Source organism: Pseudorca crassidens, chromosome 8 (genome assembly GCF_039906515.1).
Source record: "Pseudorca crassidens isolate mPseCra1 chromosome 8, mPseCra1.hap1, whole genome shotgun sequence".
NCBI classification, from domain to species: domain Eukaryota; kingdom Metazoa; phylum Chordata; class Mammalia; order Artiodactyla; family Delphinidae; genus Pseudorca; species Pseudorca crassidens.
The window spans coordinates 100,620,564-100,634,343 of NC_090303.1; the positions used below are offsets into that span (position 1 = coordinate 100,620,564).

General features: G+C 57.6%; 1 protein-coding gene across 9 annotated transcripts; it reads left to right on the plus strand.

Annotated features, from left to right (window-relative positions):
- The first annotated feature begins 1,255 nt into the window (after positions 1 to 1,255).
- On the plus strand, positions 1,256 to 11,557 carry LOC137229448 (zinc finger protein 22). Of its 9 annotated transcripts, XM_067747367.1 has the most exons (4): positions 5,729 to 5,881; positions 6,158 to 6,305; positions 8,240 to 9,127; positions 10,814 to 11,557. In XM_067747367.1, the coding sequence occupies exon 3, from the start codon at positions 8,268 to 8,270 to the stop codon at positions 8,877 to 8,879; it is 612 nt and encodes a 203-aa protein (XP_067603468.1). In that variant the 5' UTR covers positions 5,729 to 5,881; positions 6,158 to 6,305; positions 8,240 to 8,267; the 3' UTR covers positions 8,880 to 9,127; positions 10,814 to 11,557. The 9 variants fall into 9 exon arrangements, with proteins under 9 accessions (XP_067603474.1, XP_067603471.1, XP_067603477.1 ...); XM_067747373.1 differs by lacking the exons at positions 5,729 to 5,881; positions 6,158 to 6,305 and adding an exon at positions 1,256 to 1,371; XM_067747370.1 differs by lacking the exons at positions 5,729 to 5,881; positions 6,158 to 6,305 and adding an exon at positions 1,503 to 1,804.
- Positions 11,558 to 13,780: the final 2,223 nt, after the last annotated feature.

A 13,780-nucleotide genomic window follows, 5' to 3' on the forward strand; every position in this document is an offset into this window, starting at 1 on the left:
ACAATAGGATGTGTTATCGTTCACAAATGACCTGTGTTTAGTGATCAGATCAATCAGACAGCTGCACTGGTAAGACTCGGGGTCGATGAGGTCTGATCGCAGCTCCCCTCTCCCACCAATCAAACAGCTGCACTGGTAAGACTCGGGGTCGATGAGGTCTGATCGCAGCTCCCCTCTCCCACCAAAGTCATGAGAATGATGCCTGTTCACTGACCCCAGGGGACCTACCTCTTCAAAAGTGGGTGCTGTGGGTCACAATGGGGACAAGGCCAAGTCCATCAGGGTGAAGAATTACCGAGGTGCGCGTCCCATCGACCAGGTTGGGATGGCACGGTGGCACAGCAATGATTTACTAAACAAGCCTCCAGTGTGCCAGGCACTGTGTCAGACCTCAGGGATGCCGTGATGAATAAGCCATTGTCTTAGTCGGCTCGGGCCAGCATAGCACCACCACAGGCTGGGAGCTTTAATGACAGACGTGCATTTCTCACGGTCCAGGAGGCTGGCAGTCCAAGATCAGGGTGCTGGCAGAGTCTTCTCCTGGTGAGGGCTCGGTTCCTGGCTTGCAGATGACCACCTTCTCTCGGTGTTTTCACATGGTGGGAGGGCGGGAAGGAGTGGGGGAGAAGTAAAAGAGAGAGAAAGGACCTGGTCTCTCTCTCCCTCTTCTTAGACACTAATCTCACCAGGCGGACCTCACTCTCACGACTTCATTTAAAGCTAATTCTTAGTTGCCTCCCAAAGGCTCCATCTCCAGATGCCACCACATTGAGGGTAGGGCGTCAACATATAAATTTGCGGAGACACAATGCAGGCCATAGCAGTCGCAGACCCCGCCCTTGAGGAGCTCTTGGGCCTTTGTGGAAACTCATTTTGATACACAGCTTGGAACAATCTCTACGGTCAACTCTTCAACAAATCGTTCCCAGCCCCAGCTCTGTCAGCAAGGCGTTCTTATTCACCATCTCACAGCGAGTTATGACCTGGGCAGGGCAGTGATACAGGGGAGGGGGAGGGGGACGGTGGGACTAGTCCAGTGGGTCATGTTGCAAGTGGATGGCATGTCCCAGGTCTCCTGTTAGCCTAAACCTCTTCCGCTGTCACGATGGCAGTCTTCTCCGAGGGAGGCGTGGCATTGTCAACTTCAATTTTAATTCCATTTCATTTAAAAATAAACTAGGTCAGAGAAAATTTAGGAAAAGACACGCCATAAAAATCAAAGACAAGAAGGTCAGACCTACCCTTGTGGTTTGCAGTTCAAAATGTTCCGGAGCATGCTGAGATTAAAAGCTTGCATGGAGGAACAGAAAACAACCATGAGTAAATAAACCAAGATCTTAAAAGACTTATTTATAGCCTGTCCACAGCCAGGTAAGTGCCTGTCTGCGATGGGGACCCAGGGCCAAGCTTGCAGCGCACCAGATGAGCTTGGTGGGGTTGGAGTTCCAGGAACTGCCCTCGTCACCCTTGTGTCCTTTGTTAGGAGCAGCCTGGCAGCTAAGACGGATGACTTAGGTACGGGGAAAATGCTCCTCCTTGGCAAGGAACGTGAGCTTTGAGTCAGCTGGCCAGGCGGCAGCCTGCTTGGGAGGGTGTGGTTCCAGGCTGCCCAGCCCGAGGGAGCTGCAGGGAGAGGTGCCCTGACCAGGGGAGAGAGCGGGACCGGCAGGGACTTCGTAGAGAGCGCCCGGCAGGAGTAGGGGCTGCTGCTGAGGCCTTTGGTTTTTCTTTTTAAAGTAATTTGGGTTTGGTAAAGAACTCTCCTTGACCTTTGGCAAGAGGAGGAGTGTTGTGGCTGAAGATGGTATGTTTTCTCATATCACTGCTCTTACTAGATCCTAGCGGAGGGCGGGAAACGAATGGGTCCCCGTGGGCTGAACTCTGGATTAAAAAGAGAATGGTGGGCTTCCCTGGTGGCGCAGTGGTTGGGAGTCCGCCTGCCGATGCGGGGGACGCGGGTTCGTGTCCCGGTAAGGGAAGATCCCACATGCCGCGGAGCGGCTGCGCCCGTGAGCCATGGCCGCTGAGCCTGCGCGTCCGGAGCCTGTGTTCCGCAGCGGGAGGGGCCCCAGCAGTGAGAGGCCCGCGTACCGCAAAAAAAAAAAAAAAAAAAAGGGAATGGTGTCTCCCGGGTCACTCAGATCTGGAGGGGGCAAGACCCTTTCTGTGATGGTGAAATGTTCTGGATCTGTGCTGCCCAACACCATGGCCACCAGCCACGTGTGGCTGTCGAGCCCTTCCCTGTGGCGGGTGAGGCTGAGGACCTGAAATTTCAATTTTATTTGATTTTAATTCATTTAAATTTAAAAAGCCATGCGTGGCTATTGGACAGTACAGCCCTGGGAATAATGCTCCTATTGAGAAGAAGTAGAAATGTTTTCTCTCAGCCCTGCCCCTCACCCCAATCTAGAACTTGCTTTCGACGTTGGGAATCGTGGGTAGAGTCAGTTCCGGGGCTGAGTTCTGGCTTTACCATGTAAGCTGCGGGGCCTTGGGCAAGGGACCTAGGTAGGGCATGCAGTGTAGTACCTGGCACACAGCAGGCAATAAATGAGAGCCATGGTCATTTTAAAAATAACCTCCCCGTGTGGCTACTTGCACGGCATTTGTGGCAATGGAAGTTGTACCACGGAAGAAGAAGGAAAGGACTTTCCCCAAACAGAGCTCAGTCGCCATAGAAATTAACTGGTATCAAGCACACTGCAAGCTTAGAGGTTGAACTGATGTCCTAGGTCACATCTTGGGTTTTAACTTCAAGGAAAAAGAACTTTGAAGCAGATGTGAACTCGTGCCCAGAGCCCCACATCACCATTCCGGTCTCGCAGTGCCTCCCAGCCCTCAGAGCCATGTCTGGGGCCCCTCATCCCTTACATTACATCGGCACACCTGCTGGCTGAGGGGCCACCTTTTCCCTCCACCACTCTTAGGTGGAATCTGCAGACGTGCATTCATTCATTCAGCAGACATTGACCAAGGGCCTATGATATGCTGGGCACTTGGGATACAGAGATGCTGAAAACACAGTCCCTGCCCTTTGGAGCTCAGGACCCGGTGGGAAAACAAAAGTGAGCTAAATCCCTATCTGAAGTCAGCACAGGTGCCTCAGGGAGGGATGTTAAGGATCACCGTCCAATCTGGGGAGACGGGAGGAGCTGGTAGGGGGCAGCATGGTCACCTAGCTGAGTGCAGAAGCCCTGGGGATGCAGCCCAGAGCCGGGGGAGCCAGAGGATGACCAGGCTGATCTCTGCGAGGGACCACGCGGGTCCGGAAGAGTACCTGGGGATCGTTTGTCCAGCCGGTGTACCCTGGAGGTGGGGGAGGGAATACCGTGCCCTGGGCAGGACTCGGCTGAGCTGCACATGCCTCTTCCCAGAATGAGGTCACGGGCCAGCTGTTCTCGGCTGTGAGAAGCCCAGGCCTTTGTTAGGGCCAGAGTGCAGCTGTCACATGAGCCTTGTGGAGTGGTGGGGATTGCCATGCCAGCCTCTGGCCCTGCCTGTGCGAAGAAGCATGGCTGCATTTGCAGAATATCTCTGCGCTTCCATTCTATTGTGCTCACCACAGCACGTGAAAACGGAAGGGGAGATGCGTGTGGGAGTGTATGTGTATGAAAGCAGAGAAACGAAGTGACTCAGCAGAAGTCACACTCACAGACGCAGGGCAGGGGATGGAGGCCTCCCAGAGCCCTCGGCATTCCCACTGAGAGACGAGTTATAGGTGGTGTTGTCGGCTTCCCCCTCCCCCATCCCCAGCTGTGTTCCTTTCTACGTTGGCACAGGTTACCTAGAAAATGCTGCTAAAAATATAGGTGACATCCTCAGGTATATTATTGATTTTGCCTTTGAAAAATTCTGGTCATTTATTAAGTGTCCCCATTTCTCCTGCGGCCTGCGGGAGGGATGAAAGCTGGTCCCTCTGGCAGGTGACGACTTTTGCAACAAGAGCTGGAGAGCTGGGAGGCATGGCTGTTCCATGGGCCAAGCTCCACAGGCCCCGGGGCAGAGTGTGGGTACGGGTTATCATCAGTGGTTAGGGGGTCCTTTTGTTAATGCCAGGGGAGCACCCTGGGGTAAACATCTATCCTGGTGGATTCATTTCTTTGGGCTTCCCAGAATTCCCTCCCTGTTGCCTCTATTTGAAATACTAATCTCCTTGGGATGTCTCACTCATGAAGCTCCACATACCTCGGTGAGGGGCCACAGGAGCAGCATGGATGGGGGTAGGGGTGGAGGTGGGTCCTTGAGAGGCTGAGAGTGACCCAGGGCGGACCTGCTGGGATGGACTGGTCCACGGGGCGAGCTGTGAAAGCTGGCAGGCCTGACCTTCAGGTCTGGTGTCGGGAGAAAGGGATTGGTTTTACTCCGAGGGTGGGACCCCACCTGGAATTCATTTCCCAGGCTCTGAAAGGCACACTGGGCGCCTGCAGAGTTGCAGGAGGGACCTCCTGAGGCTGGGAGGCCTGTGTCTTCTAGAGCCCCTCATCAGGGATAATGCCACCCTAACAGCCATATCCACTGTCTGCTGTAAGGAGCCCTGCCTGGACCTTCCGGAATCCCAGCTGCTTCATCCACCTGGCAGCTACAGAGGGCCGGGGAAGAAAAGGCTAGCTGATGTTCCTCTAGCACTTTTAATTTAAAAAATCATTTTCCTTCTCCAGCTTCAGTTTCTTTGTCTACAAAATGTAAATTTGGAGGCATTTTCTCACTCTGGATGAGATGATTACTTCTCATCCTGCTCGGCACACTGTTTCTGTTTGCAGGTCAAGATACCAGGGTGATGCCAGGGAGAGTGAGCTGAGCCTACCTTTCCACTGAGCTCTGCCACTCAGAGCTGTGGGTTGCAGGGGAGTAGGGAGGGTGGGGGAGCCGCTCTGTGTTTCAGTTTTATTTTACTTTCCCATCTATGAAATGGGATAATAATACCTGTATAACTTAGACGGCACACGATTATTGGAAGGCTCCCGCGAGATAATATGTGACAAAGGACATTGTAATAAGAGAAGTGAAATATAAGTAAGGGGTATTATTAAATGACATTTGGAAACGAATTCAGCCCCGCCCTGTCCACGCCAGCTGGTTCCCCTGGGTGTTATAAATGGCTCTTTCACAGAATATCTTTGTCTTGACTATAATGGGCTCAGTTCTGAAGAGGACTGGACCGTAGGGGTGTGTCTCCTCTATTCCCCCATTCATCCTAATAGCATAACCCGAGCCATATGGTAGGGTGGGCTCTGTCTCCCACCCATGAAACCCCTGCTCAGAAAGGCTCTGCCGGGGGCGTTCCTGCGTTCACTCCCTTCTCTCTCTTGCAAGGAAAGGCTCTGTCCCTCCAGCGCCCCCAGACCCAGTTTCCTAGGCGCCGGGGTCAGTTTGCGGGCCTGACCAGGCTGTTAGCCCTGCCGTAGGATGAGGGAGGTGAGGATGAGGCTCTAACTGCTGAACTGGGGCCTCGGGGAATCCTGAACCGGGAACGGCTGGGGCAGGGGGCCCGGAGGGAGTTGGGGCGACCCGGCCCTTGGGGCGTTCTGCCCCCGGACCGGCCCCCGCCTGGTTCCCTCTCCTGTCCCGGCGGGCGCTGGGCTCGCAGCCCTCCTTGTTCCGCCAGCCAGGTTGCTGGCGAGTGAGACCTCCCAGCCTCACGGGGCTGCTGTGCGGCTGCGGCGACGTCGGCGACTGCGGCGTTGCGGAGGAGACGGAGGGCTGGGGAGGCGGCGCCACGTGAGTCTCGGGCCAGGCCAGGGCTGGGGCCTCGGCGGGAGATTACCGTATTTACCGAGGCCAGTGCCGGCCCCTGGGAGCGGGTCACTGCAGGCGCGCTACCGTATTTGCCGGGAGCCGCGCAGACCCTTTCCGGGAGTGGCGAGCGCGGCGACTTAATTATGTATTTATCCATGGTTGCGTGGTTCCTCCCGGGCGCTGCGGGAGCGGGAGGGCGTGGGTTGCATGAATTCCCTAAGGGAGCCGGTGCTTGTAGCGGAATGGGGTGGGTTGCTGCAGCAGAGTGGGAGGCCTACATATTTTAGTGGGGGTGGGGTTGCGACGCAGAGTTTACCATATTTCTCCAGGATCGCTCCGGCCTCAGGAATTGGCAAGGCTGTGCGCGGGGGGGTCGGGTGGGTGGGGTCAGCTCTTTTGATTAATGCCGGTATTTGAAAAGGACAGCGGTGCGGAAGGCTGGCCGTCTTTATGAGGGTGGAAGGGGCGCGGGAGGCGCTGCGGAGAGTTACCGTATTTGCCTTGGGCAGCGCAGACTCGAGGAAAGAGCCACTGTTGGAGGCCGGAGGAACTGGGGCGCAGCCTGGTCTGTGAGTGTGGGCTGGGATGGAGGAATCTTGGGGAGACAGGAGGGGCAAGGCCTTGGACCCTCTCGGCGGGCGGGGCCCTTGGTCAGGGGTATAGCTGGGGAGTGGGGAGGCTGCCCAGAGACAAGGCCGGGCTGAGACTGGCCAAGGGGACAGCGATGATCTGTCTTTGCAAACGTCCATGCAGCTGCCTGGGGAAAGACTTGTGGGTGGGGTCTATTGCAAGTAGTACTTGTCCCCTTCTCCTGGGTGAGTGGCGTTCCACCCCAGCCTGAGGGTAGGGGGAGACAGAGGGGGTGCCTCTGGGACCCCACTCTGCCGATAGGTCCACTGAGCTTGTGGTTAGCAGAGAGATCTGGAAGTGTGGAGAAGGTCTGCATGGAGGACCAGGGGAAGGGCCAGCAAGCTTCCCTGTTGGGGGTGGGGGAATGCAGGGGAGTGGCCAGCTCCTTCCCTCCCAGCAGGCCCCAGCGCTCTACAGAGCAGGAGCCTAGGGTTTTGGGGAGGCGTGAGGGTGGTGGCCGCAGACAGTGCCCCAGAAGCAGTGGTCCTTTGGGTATTGATGGTGCTGTGATGGTGGCCAGGAGGGTGGTGGTCTTGTGTGTGTGTGTGTTTGTGTGTTTTGAGGGGAACTTAGCTGGTGAGCAACTACTATGTTGAAAAGAGATTTTGACAGTGAGGAAACTTAAGGCCTAGTCTTGGTTCACCTTGCTGTGTGGCCCTGGGCAAGTAAGTGGGCCTCACTGAGCCTCAGTTTCCCCATCTATAAAATGGGGTTCAATAAGCCTGCCCCTTCCTCAGGGCTGTTGTGAGGACAGTGGGAAACAATTTAAGAGGAACACAGTGCCCTGGGAAAGAGGAGCCTTAGGAGAACCAGTGTGAACGGGATGGAACTGAACTTGGGGGTGTTTGTTGAGCTTTGAGTGTTCCTCAGCCTTGGGCCAGGCTTTGCTGGGGCGATGCCAGATGCCAAGAGGAATCAAGCTGAGACCCGCCCTTTGGGAGCTCACAGTGTGGTTCAGTGACTTGCAAACCTTTTACAGGCATGCCTCATTTTGATAAACAAAGAGCTGCTGCCTTAATGTTTAACTGAGGTTACTTTCAAGTTTACGGGGCTTTTGTTTCTTTTTTGAAGCTTTGCAAAAATATCTTTAAACCACTGTTGACCCGCCCTTCCCTCCAGATTGGGGATGCACCTCCCTACCCCCCTTCTTGAGAATCTGGTTGGAGAGATAAGACGCATCCAGGTTCAGTATAACTTACAATACTAGGAGTCCCTGAATATTACTCATCAGCATTTATTCAATGCCTTGTATGGCAGGCACAGTGTTTGATGCGGGGCACAAAAGGAAGCAGCTCTTGGGCTTCCCTGGTGGCGCAGTGGTTGAGAGACCGCCTGCCGATGCAGGGCACACGGGTTCGTGCCCCGGTCCGGGAAGATCCCACATGCCGCGGAGCGGCTGGGCCCGTGAGCCATGGCCGCTGAGCCTGCGCATCCGGAGCCTGCGCGTCCAGAGCCTGTGCCACGACAGTGAGAGGTCCGCGTATCGCAAAAAAAAAAAAAAAAAAAAAAAGCAAGCAGCTCTGTCCTTAAGATGCTCACAGGGCAGGGAGACAGAGGTGGGCTGACAGACCAGCATGCTGTGTGATGAGTGAGGGTCATAGGGTTGGGTCACGTGGCTCCGGAGGGGCTGGAGAGGTCAAGGAAGGATTCTAGCAGGAAGTGTCATTTTAGAAAGGCCTGAAGGAGGGGTAGGATGTGATTAGGGGTAGAGGAGAAAGAAGGGCATTCCAGCAGGGGGACGCAGGCTCGAACAGGACTGGAGAGTGGCGGGTTCTGGAAGCCGTGGGAGCCCAGGGGAGTGTCCTCCCTGAGGCTGGGGCCTGGGTGATCCTCGGGTGCCCCCTGACTACTCTCTCTGCTTCTGCCTCCCCAGGGGCCGGTGATTGCAGCCAGAAGCGCCCATGACCGAACTGGCGTCCTCCGGGGACAGGTCCCCTGTGGGGGACGGGGAGGAAGGCCTGGGGGACGATCGAGGCCTGGTCATCCACCACCCTGCGGAGGAGCAGCCGCACCGCTGCCCACTGTGCGGCCAGACCTTCTCGCAGCAGCCCAGCCTGGTGCGGCACCAGAAGGCGCATGCCGGAGTGGGCCGCGTGGCCGCCTTCGTGTGCCCCGAGTGCGGCAAGGCCTTCAGCGTCAAGCACAACCTCGAGGTGCATCAGCGCACCCACACGGGCGAGCGGCCCTTCCCCTGCCCCGAGTGCGGGCGCTGCTTCAGCCTCAAGCAGAACCTGCTCACGCACCAGCGTATCCACAGCGGCGAGAAGCCGCACCAGTGCACGCAGTGCGGCCGCTGCTTCCGCGAGCCGCGCTTCCTGCTCAACCACCAGCGCACCCACGCGCGCATGCCCGCGCCGCACCCGCGCCGCCCCGGCGTCTTCGGGGAGCGGAGGCCCTACTTCTGCGCCCGCTGCGGCAAGAGCTTCGCACGCGAAGGCTCGCTCAAGACCCACCAGCGCAGCCACGGCCACGGGCCCGAGGGCCAGGCGGCCCATTTAGGCCGCGTGCTCTGATGCGCGCTGGACCTGCTGCCTCCGGCTGTTTTCTGCCCCAGAGCCGCATCCGTGACCTCTGGAGATGGCGCTGGGCTTCGGCCCCCTCTCTGGCTGGGATCCCGGGAGACTGGGAGGGCTGGCTTGGGGTCTCAAAGGAGTGGGCCGCCTCCTTCCGCTCCTTCCCCAGGACCCTCTGGCTGGCTGCACACGGCTGCTTTGGACCCCTGCGTTGGTTTTCCTCCGCAGGCCCACCCGGCTTAGAGCAGGTGAGACCCGGCGCTGGCCAGAGCCCGTCTCAGACTTGTTCGGGGTCAGGTGGGGACAGGTGAGGTAGGTGGGGCGTAGTGAGCTCCTAGGTCTACGACTAGCTTCTTACTAGATCTTCATTTCCTGAATGTCAGAGTTGGAAGCGACCTGGAGGGGGTGCTCTCCACAATCGGCAAGCCCACCCCCAGCCCCTAGGGTCTCCTGAAAGCGACCCGGAGGGCGTGCTCTCCACAGTCCGCAAGCCCACCCGCAGCCCCTAGGGTCTCCTGGCGCCAGCACTTACTGTTTGGTACCCTTGAGAAGTCATTGCACTTCATGGCCCAGTTTGCTTATCTGTGAGTTGGGGCTAACGATGAGGGGTCCTCCTCTCTGGTATATTGTGAGGATTGTAATTGCTGTTAGCAGACAAGAGAGGGTGACGTCATTAATTGAGCGCCCCAGTGTGCCAAGCAGTGTGCTGCGCAGGGCTCTTGGGAAGAGCACAGCCACAGGCCCTGTCCCCTGGGGTGCTCGCTCATACAGGGTGATGCCGACTGTCGGCTCTTGTGGGGACGGACTGCAAAGTGCTCTGGGAGGCGAGGTGAATGGTGTCGCCCAAGGCAATTTGATGGCTTGAACTGGGTCCTGGGGACGAATAGGGAGAACAAGGGTGTGGAAGGTTTCCAAGGCAGGGGTCCTACCTTGGAGGTTCACATTTGCTCTACAAAGGACTTTGTGGCAGAGAGAGGGGACACTGAGATGTTTAATGGGAAGAGCCCAGTGATCTCAAGTGCAGCTCAGGGACAGCTGGAAGCACTGAGGAGAGATGGAAGTGGGACGGGCAGGAGCCTCGAGGTCCTGGGGTCATCCGGGCAAAAGAAAGGGAGGCTCCCCAGGAGGCTTGGCCGAGGTCATGCAGTGAGAAAGGGGAGAGCCAGGACCCGTCCCCCGGGCCTCAGATTCCAAGTTGATGCTCGGAGGCCTGGGCTTCTCAGCCATTTGGCAGACAAGGACACTGAGACTCACCCAAGCTGGCCCTAAATCACACGTAGGAGCTAGCGGTGCAGCGGTAGAAGCCTGGACCTCATTTTGGGTTCTGGACCCCAAGACCCTTCATTTCTACTGTATCATTGTTAAGAGAGGCTCTTACAGGTGGGAAAATGGGACTTTGGGGATGTGGGAATGTGAGCCTGGGCAGGGGCATTGCTAGGGGCTGTGGGTGTCTGAAGGGGACATGGCATCCTGGGTAGTGGGTTGGGAGGAAGGAAGCTGGGGGCTGGCAGAGGACCTGCTCTCATAGAGCCCTTGTTCCACACCTAGTCTCGTGCTCAGCGCTGGAGACCCATCCCTGCGCTCTGCCCTTCCTTAGAGCCACGGGGCTTCTCAGCGATCAGTTGTCCTCTGCCTGCCGCCCCTAGGTGGCTGTTGCACTGTGGACTAGTACTTAGTGGTGGAGATTAAGAGATTAAATCGGGACCCAGGTCATCTGGAGCCAGTCACCAAGTGCCCTGAACCCACGTTGTCTCATTGGTAAATGGGATTAGTAATGCTTGGGTGCTTGGTAGGGGCTAAGAGGACTCAAAGTCCTGGATGGGTGCAGGGGGCCCATGACTGCTCCCTCGTAGCCCTGGAGAGATGGCTGACGGGGGCTGGGCAGGGCCACGTCCCACCCCAGACCTGACCCTGGTCTCTGTCTTTGTGAACAGATGAGGACTTTACAGGACCTCTGGGCTGTGTGCAAGGCACGTCTGACACAGTGACTAGGAATGGGGCCCTGGGCCTGTGCCCCGGCATGAGGACACGTCCCCTAAGAAGACCTACCTCGGGAGCTGACAGCAGAGGGACACACGGAGCCTGGAATTGGAGGCAGGTTCTGCGCCCTGGTGGAGAAACTCCCTGGACCTGCTGGGAGTCACAGCCGCAGAAGAGCTCGTGCTGACTGCCTGGCTGTGAGCCTCCGCTCTCCCGTGGCAGCAGGGACGGTGCCTGTGTGGGACGCCTGCTTCTCTGCTCCCGCCTGGCCCACCAGAGACGGGAGGTGAACTGCCTAGGAGAACACAGCAAGTTGGTAGCAGACTCGGCTCCAGAGACAAGACCTTCCCCCGGGTGTGCACATACCTGCAGGCTTCACTCTCCTTTCAGAGCAACGTTCTTAACACTTTTGGGGTCGTGAAGCCCTCTGACAAGATGGCAAAGGTTATGAACCTTCTCCCCAGGAAGACACAGATAGTCACGTAGATGCAAGAATCTACGAGCAATCCCAGGAGCTCCTGGACTCCAGGCCGAGATCCTCGGCCCCGGGACTAACCCGCCACTCCTTCCTTACCTGACACAGAGCCCCAGGTCAGGGCCTCCATTCGAGTAGCATTTCATCCCCTGCCCTCCCCAACCCCTGCCCTTCCTTCCCTTGTTCAGAATAAAGAATTCTGAGGAGGGGCCTCTTTTAGTCACTCTTTTCTCCCAGACCTAACAAACAGCGCATCCGGTTTCTGGAGCCTCTCTTCCCTTCCCCAGATGTTGCTGGAAGCTCGCTGGGCTGGGCTGGTCTTCTCTGGGTTGTGGTTGCTTGCTGGGGCTGTACCTGGCTGGCGCTCGGCAGGATAGGGGGAGGGCTGGGGAGGAAGTAGAGCCTCCCTGCTGGGCCCCCCGGCTCCGGGCAGGGAGAGAGGCTGGCAGATAAGCTTCTGTGTGTCCGGACTTCACAGCGGAACAGGAGGAGGGGTGCCGGGCCAGCAGCAGGGCGAGGGCTCCTCCGGGCTTCACACCTGCGCAGGTTGGCCTGGAGCTCCCCAGCCTCCCCAGACTGGACCACCCATCAGAAAAGGTGGGACCGACTAGGGCGGGCCTGGGTTTTGATGACAACCAGACTTCATGAGGTAGCTTATAGTTAGTGAAACCCTTGGAGGTGGAGAGAGGCCTTTAGTCCTGAAATGTAGGTCAAATCCCAGGGACGTGAGTGCTGCGGGGCGTGGGGGAGTTGTGTTGAGGTGAGAGGTCCCAGGGCTGAGCTGAGGTTTGGTCAGGGTTGCCAGGAGGCCCCCATGGGTTCCTGTCTCCAGTGCAGTTTGCTTGTAGGTTCTTACCGTCTGCCATATGCCAGGCTCTGGGATAACAGGCTGCTCTGGGGGAGGTCAGAGAAATGAGGCCCTGTGCTTCCGGAACTTCCTTCTCTCTGATCCTTGGCCAACCCAGGGGACCCTCACAGATGCCCCTTCTCCTCTCATCTCCCTCCTCGGTCCTGCCTCTGTTTCCCCTGCTGTTGCTCTGGCCTGTGCCCCCCTCCCCCACCCCCGGCTAAGCCCTCTTCTCCACCAGGCTGCCTTCCCGACCACCAAGCCCACGTTCCGCCCTCCTCTGAACAGTCCCCGTGTTAACACACTATCACACGCCTGAAATTCGTGTGGAGTCTTATGCAGTAAGTCCCCTACACATGATCCTTCAAACTGCGAACTTTCAAAGATGTGAGCGTGCATTCCATCAGCGTCAGGCGTGAGTGAAATTGCAGCTTGCCCTCCAATTGTGTTAGCTGGGTACCTAAGCTAACTTTGCTGGACTTATGAACAAATTGGACTTACGAACATGCTCTTGGAACAGAACCCGTTCGTATGTAGGGGACTTACGGTACTCCCGTTTCCCGTGTGTGCGTGTGTGTGTGCGCACGCGCGTGCGCATGTGAAACCTCCACTGAGACTGGGAGCTCCCTGAAGGCAAGGGCTGTGTCATTCCTTCTTGAACCCCAGGAGGGTCTAGCACAGGGCTGGGCTCACAACACTCAGGAAGTAGTTGCCGACTGGCTGGTGGGTCCAGTGCTGGAGGCTGTGGGGTGGGAGGTGATGGGAGGTGTGACGGGGAGGGGGATGTGGGTCCTCTGGTGAGTGTTTCTTATTGGCTGTGGGCTGGCTTTCCTGGGCAATAACAGCTGCAGGAGGCCTTGGGTTCTCCCCTCCTCGGGGCAGTGGGACAGGAGAGACCCCACCCCCACCGACTCCGCAGGAGCGTGTGTCAATGGATGTCCAGGCTGGACGTCTCCCTAGGTTGCTGACGCTTGCTGGAGCTGACCAAGGGGAATCAATGTTCTCTCAACATCAGCTCATGTGAGGAGTGGTCATTTGGGGCTCAGCTGGGAGCAGGGAGGTGGCCTCCAGCTCCGCCTCCATCATTTCTTGAGGAGTTACGTTCAAGGTCGCATAGCTCCAAAGCCACAGCAGTGAGTCAGCTCGGGCTCCCCCACAGGGATAATGGCCACTACTTGGATGTGGGTAATGGATACCGGGGGCCCTTGGGGCAGTCCCCCGGCAGCTTGCTCGGTGCACAGCGAGGCAGGCCTGCTGAGAACCTTCGAGGTGCTTCCCTCAGCACCTGAGTGCTGGGCCGCTCCAGGGCTGGCCCATCCCCACTCAGAGGCCCTGGCTGGTCGCGTCTCTCTCCTGGCCCTGGTCTCCTTATCTGTTCCTCCTGCCTCGTGGGTTGTGAGAATCGGATGAATGTGTATATACACTGTGCGCGCTGCAAAGCCCCACGTAGGGGCAGGTGTGCCGTCATTGTCCTGCCGCTGTCTCCTGCCGCGGGTGGGCCCGGCCACTGCCACTTCACAGCCCGGGAGTCTTCCGCAGCAGAAGGCTCTGGAGACTGGAGTTACGCCCGGCCTGCCACCGCGCTGCCGAGACGCGGGT

Coding starts and splice junctions, on each gene's coding strand:
- LOC137229448 (XM_067747373.1), top strand. CDS start 8,268: ATGACCGAACTGGCGTCCTCCGGGGACAGGTCCCCTGTGGGGGACGGG.